At 42.5% G+C, this 7,580-nt stretch overlaps 1 protein-coding gene across 5 annotated transcripts in view; it reads left to right on the top strand.

The window, feature by feature from the left end:
• The first annotated feature begins 3,729 nt into the window (after positions 1 to 3,729).
• Positions 3,730 to 7,580, top strand: part of LOC311283160 (calcium-independent phospholipase A2-gamma) — a 23,074-nt gene continuing 19,223 nt past the window's right edge. For 2 of the 5 annotated variants that reach the window (XM_084397405.1, XM_084397404.1), the window contains exons 1-3: positions 3,730 to 3,892; positions 5,363 to 5,461; positions 5,581 to 6,879. In XM_084397405.1, the coding sequence (XP_084253531.1) occupies positions 5,626 to 6,879 (1,254 nt within the window). In that variant the 5' untranslated portion in view covers positions 3,730 to 3,892; positions 5,363 to 5,461; positions 5,581 to 5,625. The remainder of the gene's footprint in view (positions 3,893 to 5,362; positions 5,462 to 5,580; positions 6,880 to 7,580) is intronic. The other 3 variants (XM_084397406.1, XM_084397403.1, XM_084397402.1) reach the window with 3 other exon arrangements.

Raw genomic sequence — 7,580 nt, 5'->3', positions numbered from 1 at the left:
AACTGGATGATCCATTTTTTTTATTTGATTCTTCTGTTCATGTTCATCCGTGTTTCGTCTTTTATGCATTTACTGGCGGCTAACAAACACACAAAGATTGTAGGTTCATAGCGCCACCTACTGTGATGCAAATTACACAAGGCCCCGCCTCCCCCTCGTGTCAAAGCGCGTCAATCAATGTTTACAATATCGATGAGAAAATGAAGCAGAACTATCTTTCTGGTCACGAAAAGAGAGAGGAAAAAAAACACCATGAGAGTTAATTGCGGCAACAGGTAGACTTGTGTGTTCTCCTCTCAAAGTTTGATGTCAGCAAAGAACAGTAGACTAAAGTTAAGTTGAGGTGAGTTGATTTATTAAGTTTATTAAACAACAAAGGACAACGGTGTTTGTTTATTAACTGCAGCTCGGAAAAGATAACCGCGTCGCGCGTTAACATGCGTTCATGTGCGCGTGCATGAAATGAAATGCGCACTTTCCAGCAGAAACATCTGTGGGGACCAGTACAATATGAGCGTGATGGCACTCCTCATTATAGTTTTAAAATAAGACAATGATTATCTAGTCGCTCTGTCAAGGTTTAGTTACAACTCTGCACTAATGCAATATGGAAATGTATTGACATTGACTATTGATAGGCTCCAATTGAATTTAAAATGTTGATTGGCTGGAGATTCTGCTCAATATGGATGCAAATCCCTCAGTAAATAATAACCATCAAGTATCAAGAATTACTGTTATCATTTAAAACACAGTGACATGCTATAGCGCCATTTTAGCTTTTATTCATTCACAGGATTTTTGATATCAATAATTAAATTTGTACTATTTCAAATGTGAATTCTTGATATTAAGAATGAACTTTTTACTAGAAACAATGTCTTCTGAAATCAGGAATTACATTTTCACTAGAACTAGTTATAGGAGGGATTGTAGTGGGAACACTGGGGTGTCAGGTGTGACTGTGTGGCAATGGTAACTGGTTCATGGCTCACAGGTCAGGTATGAGGGCCCCTAAACTGAATTTTGCTTATAGGGCCCCAGGGAGGTCAGGATCGGCTCTGCATAGTGTGTCGAGGCTTCGAAACAATCCAACACCCGTCTCAACGGTGACACCTAGGGGTCACATGCAGGTGTTGATCTGAAACAACCTTGACAACGAGCCATTAAAAAAAATGCGTGAAGCTTGTAACCTGTAGGCTCCTCACTGTGCATAATGTTATTGTGGTCATGAAAAATGAATAATAAAGGAAATCAAGCCACAATGTCCCACTTTTTTTAAGTTTTTTACTTAAAAATATGAATTTCTCTGCTGTGGAAGGACTTAGTCTACTTCTTTTTTTACAGATAATTTCTCCAGCCTTTGAAAAAATCCTCTCACAAGGGTCACTTGTTGCTGGCATGCAAAGATATTTTTTAGCAAGCACATACAAATGAGGAAAGATTACGGCTCTCTCTTTCCAGTAAGTTAGAGGATCATGAGTTCTGGGCCAATACGCATCGTTGAGGTATTTCTTCACTTCCACTGTGGCATCAGCTGTGGCATTGTGCATCATCTGGGTTTCACGGGTACGAGTATCAAAGTTCACATAAACTGTCCCGTGTTTCTACTGGTGTTGATGGGCCTGATGTTGACATTTGTGGCTCTGAATGAAAATGAAAACAGCAATTAGTAACAAATCCTAAACTGACGGCATATATGAAGTATAAAATACATGATTCAGATTACATAACATAGACTGCCACTGCTCACAGGAGTTGTGTTTGAGCGCATCAGCGACGGGCACTCCAGTGGGATGTGCTCTTCAGCGTCCTGGGCTTCAGGATCTCCAAACGCCACATTTCTGAACCTCGGGTCCAGCGGTGTAGCCAGTGCCAAGGCTCTAAACCTCCACATCTGGAGTGCAGACCTTCTTGCAGATGTGAGCCTTTTACATGGGCAGCTGATTCCTGCGTTGCATGTCCTGTTTTCTGTGCGAGCTTGTGCTGCAACATCTGTACAGTGGTGTAAGCTTTGAAGCAGACACTCTCTGCTCCTCTGACATCTCTGCTGTTGCTAGTTTGAATGGTTGCAGTAGTGACAATGATTGCTGAATAATGTCAAACTCAAGACTTGTCAGGGGAGCAGTATCACTGTTTAAACTGGAAAGTGCAGCAGCCACTGGCTCACGCTGCTCACACAGGCGTTGAAGCATGCCGAATGTGCTGTTCTCGTCTCAACCTCCTGTATCTCCACAAGCTTGTCCTTTGCAGCTGGATCTGAACCACTATCTTTCTGGCCTTCTGCTGTACTTCATTGATGAGTGGGGTTTGATCTAGGGCCTTTTTCACAATCAAATTTAAATTATGAGTAAAACATGGGACATGACGAAGGTGGAGTAGCCTAGCGCTTAGGATCATGTTGGATGCACTGTCAGTCACCATGCACTGAACGGTGGAGGTTATTCCCACTCAGCCATTAGCAAGTCTTTAGCCTCCATGAGATGCTGGGCTGTGTGGGTTTGGTAAAACCTCCTTACACCCAGTACAACAGTTGCCATCTGCCTCTGGTGTTATGTAATGGCAAGTTACACCAGTTAATGGAGGACCACGTCAGCTAACAAATTCGGCCTTTTGTAGGTCCTCCGTTGTCTTCTCCTTGGTTTTGTTGTACCTTTCGCTGACCATTGTTTTAAGCACCTTCCGGGATGGGAGGACATAGCTTGGATCAAGCTTGTTCACAAAGGCCCTGAATCCCTCATCCTCCACGATGCCGAAGCGCTGCAGATCCTCCACGTTTAGAAGAGCCTCATCCGATTCCCTCTCTCTGCCTTTTAAAAGAGAAGATAAAACATACTTTCAGACAAATACATTAAAAAAATACAGCTTCAAATAGTGCACAGCTGTTAAAGGTAGCCTATTAGCTCATTATCTGGAAACCTTCCTAAACAGAGTTATGTTATGAACGTTTATGCTCAGTGTGCAGAGAAAGATCAAATGTAATGTAGAACTACAACAGTCTTCACTGGCTGTAGATTGGGCACTCATATGTAGACCTATAAAATGTATATTCACAAAATATTATATTATACTGACAACATATTATATTATATTCACATTGAAGCTGTTTTTAACACTATTGGGACGTTAGGTTGTAGGGCTTAGGTTGACACAGGACTATGGACTAAACAGTATAAGAACACCTAGCTCTCCCATTAGAGAGAGAGTAACGTCAGTCACCTGTGCCTCACCAACCAATCAAGCCTTGATGTCACTGAATCGCTGTCACGTGTCATTTTTCCAGCGTTAACTCCAAAAATAGATCAATCTAAAAAAATAATGTTAATTGGCGAACATGTTGAAGAATGAAGATTAACAGACAGGTTGTCGTGAATTTATTTCTGTTGCTTATTACCATGTGAATATTGATAAGTGTATAGTAAATGACTGCACCTTGTGATATAAAATGAAATTAAATGTATAACGTGGAGGAAAGTCACGTGATCACCTGTGTGTTTTCTTGAGGAACAGCTCCATCTGCTGGTCATTCAAGAGTTCATCATGACAGTAATATTTTATCATGTTCTATTACATATATCACACACACACACACACATTTCAGCTCAGTATAATGAATTAACGTATTCAAGAATTCATAGCGAAAAGCACGACTCGGCTTTATTTATCTGAATCTACAGCTAACGGTTGACAGCTCAACCAATCGAACGCTCTGTTGTGTAGCACGTGACTGCTTGCGGAAGTGCGCGCGGAGGGTCGCGCTGTGTTTATCAGATGTTCTTAGTGTCGAATGACCCGTAAACAGCAGCAAACCACCATTAACCAGCTAACTTTAACACTTTAACTAGTACAACCGACAAGCAAACATTCATTACGAGCGTTTAACCCACCACAGGTATGTTGTTATTTCAGTGTTTCCTCAGAATAACTTGTCGCGTGACCCTGTCCAACAGTCCCATATTTACATTCAGACTCATATTTCATCTTTCATATCTGTTTTGGATAGACATTAATGTTTTATTGTATATTACAGATGCAATGTCATGTTCATTTCTAATAAACAGACACAGATAATTCTAGTTTATGAAGTATAGGCTATGTGATTAAAATGGCATGATATTAGAATAATATTGTCATAAATCTCATATATATTAAGATATTGTTAAGAGCAAACACAAATCTAAACAGTGTTTTTCACTAATTATTATTGTTGTTACCTAGAACGTGGTGTCATTCAGTTATTTTATTTCATACTAAAGGAGATTCATAATCATAATTTATTATTGTTATGTTAACTATACTATTGAGTGGAAACGATAGTGAGATTCATACTCAAGAACATGGACAGGTTTAGATATTATTTTTATGATTTAACACATTTACCCAGTTTCTCATCACTACAAGCTGATATATTATACAGATATTAAAATACTTATACAACACCAGTCATATCTGTTGATTCAAATAATAATCTCAGTATAGTATTACAGTAATAAACACTGCCTTGTTGTCATGAAAATAGTGCTTAAATGGCTTGGTTTGATATTAGAGTAAAATATGTATGGAAGCTTATTTCTGCCGCAGAATTAAAAATAAAAAGGTAATTGTGTCTTTATATGGCCTTAAATTTGATAAAAAGGTCGAGTTAAACAACTTTTATTTCTGCCACAGAATTAAAAATAAAAAAGGTAATTGTAAAGTTGTTTGATGAAAATTAGGTTTTTTTTTGTTGCCATTTTTCTCTTTTTTTTTTGCAAGAAAAACAAACTCAATTATGAGACATAAACTACGAACTGTGCTATAAAAAGTCCTAAATATCTTAGATGGTATAAGAGAAGTCTTAAAAGGTCTTAATTTTAGGGACTGAAAAATAGATATTGCATAATGTGATGATTAAACTTGATAATGCAGTGATTTAAGTAAGTGTTGAGCACTGCATGTTTCATAGTAAAAACTGTAAAATGTAAACAGGGGAAAAAACATTTGAATTGTGAGAAAATGTCTTTATTATATCTTATTTCTGGCCGAAAGAAGCCTCGACAAATATGGCACATTTCACAAATCTGAGGTAGAATATTCAGAACATATATAATGATAAAATATTGTTTCTACGTCAAAATATGCATAAGTACACTAAAGTAAAATCCCTTTTCTGTCTTTTTTCCTTAACCCTAAAAATGGCAAGGAAATTAATCAATAATCAATAATAGCCTATAATTTCATGATTATGATTTGTTTTTAATTGTAATGATTGAGCCGAGCGGATAAATGGTCTGTGTGACGTGGTTAAGCACTGTTTTATTTCTTATTATTTTGTTATTTGATCAGAATGATATGTTGATAATTATCATTATGTATTTTAAAGGTGCAGTGTGTAATGTTTAGCGGCATCTAGTGGTGAGGTTGTGAATTGCACCCAACAGAAGTTACGTTGGCCGACAGGAAGTGATGTAAGTGACCTAAGGTAATAAAAACATAACGGTTCATTATGTAAGGTCTTGAAAACATAGTTATCATGATTATGATCCTCCTCAATATTACACAGTGCAGCTTTAAGTGAGTGTAAGCTGATGTGGTTCCCAGGGGTCTGATGGGTGAGGAGGACCGCTGACCTGAGGAGCCGTGAGGATGACCGTGGTGTGGCTGCTGGACTGCTTGTGCCACAGACCGGGGTGTGTCACCGTCGCCCTCTGCTGGTCCCCGCGGACGAACCCCTTCTATAGGCCGCAGCTCAGGAGGTTCTGGTTCTGCCGGGTCGGGCCGTACGCAAACATCTGCGCCTTCAGCACATCGCCGCGGCAGGAGTCGGCGGATCTGAGGCGTCGCTCGTCCCGTCTGCGCGTCGCTCTGGACTCGGTTCGGAAAGCAGTGAGCGGTACTCGAGCGGAGATTCTGTCCCGACTCAAAGTGGTGAAAGTGAAATCAACACCGCCTCTTTTATTACAGGCTCCGCCCTCTGCACCCCAGGCTCCACCCTCCACATACAAGGCCCCACCCACTTCATCTCAAGCTCCACCTCCTGCACTTGCTGCTACGCCAACTAAGATTCAAGAACAGAAGGAGTGCGGAGTGACCGAAACAGCCCCGCCCACTGAACCTCAGGCTCCGCCCTCCACACACAAGGCCCCACCCATTGCACATCATGCTCCGCCCTCCGAACTTGCTCCTAAAGCAACTATGATCCAAGAACAGGAGCGTGAAGGGATTGGAACATCCCCGCCCACTGCACTTCAGGCTCCGCCCTCAACATACAAGGCCCCGCCCAATGCACTTCAAGCCCCACCTTCCACTGACAAGGCCCCGCCCACTGCACTTCAGGCGCCGCACTCCACACACAAGGCCCTGCCCACTGCACTTCAAGCCCCGCCTTCCACAGACAAGGCCCCGCCCACTGCACTTAAGGCGCCGCACTCCACACACAAGGCCCCGCCCACTGCACATCAGGCTCCGCCTTCTTGTGTTTTTCCGATTCAAGTACATGAAGCAGCCCTGCCCACTACACCTCAGGCCCCGCCCCCCACTCAAACCACACCCCTCTTCCACCCGTGGTCTCTCAGCGCTCATCTGGGCGAGACCTACGACTATCTGTCCCACCATATCAACTCTTACTTCAGAGGCTACGCTAAACCCGATCAAGCCGTCGCTCCACCCGCGCCCTCGCGCCCGGAAACCCCGCCGTTCTCTCTGGCGAATTACATCACGACATCAGCGCCGAGCGTACAAGCCTTCGTGGGGAACTACATCAGCCCGCTGGTTCCCCGCTTCCGATCGGAGGCCAGAAGAGTGTCGACGGAGGTGGATAAAGCAGATGAAGCATCCAAGAGCCGAGACCGGAGCGCTGAGGAGGAGAGAGCCAGACGCCTGCAGATCCAGAGAGACAAGGTGTGAGAGAACTCTCTTATTCACATATCATGATAATCTGAGTTTCTCCGTGTGTCAGTGCTATAATCGGGTCCCGGTCAAAAGTGAATCCCAGTAACTGTGTTCTGGTGAGTCTTTCTCTGCAAGCATGTTATAAAATAAGCCGATCAGATTTCGCTCCTTCTGACGTATGAAGAGGATCTTATAATATTCCCGGCCCTTAATCTGCACGTTTACACCATAGACTGTAAAAAAATATGGACGTAGTGTCCGTGACGTCACCCGTGGGTTTCTGAAGACCGTCTTTGAAGCCTAAAGTGGGCGTGGCCAACCGTCGCCATCTTGGCAGCGTCACTCCCGAATTTATTTATTTTTACAGTCAGACAATGAGCTGAGGTAACGTGACGGCTAACAGACAGCAGACAAACGGCTAATGATGACTAATGACCACAGCAGCGGGAATCCACCCGTCACTCAAAAGTGGACACCCTTAACTATGCAGAAATTTAAGGCTTAATATAATTTAAACGGATGAGTTAATAAAAAAATCACTCCCTCACAGTCGTCATGAAGGGCAACATTAGCTGTATAGACCAAAGCCACTTTTTGCTCCAGGCTGTAAACGTGTTTTTCTGCTGTAAAGTTGGGCATTTCAACATGCGGGAGATGCAGATTTGACTCACTTTTGCAGCCAGCCTCAAGTGGCCAGTCCATGAATTGCC

This window comes from Rutilus rutilus (genome assembly GCF_951802725.1).
Source record: "Rutilus rutilus genome assembly, chromosome: 23".
Lineage (NCBI taxonomy): Eukaryota > Metazoa > Chordata > Actinopteri > Cypriniformes > Leuciscidae > Rutilus > Rutilus rutilus.
The sequence above is the reverse complement of the archived record's forward strand: the minus strand, read 5'-3'. Positions and strand labels throughout refer to the sequence as shown.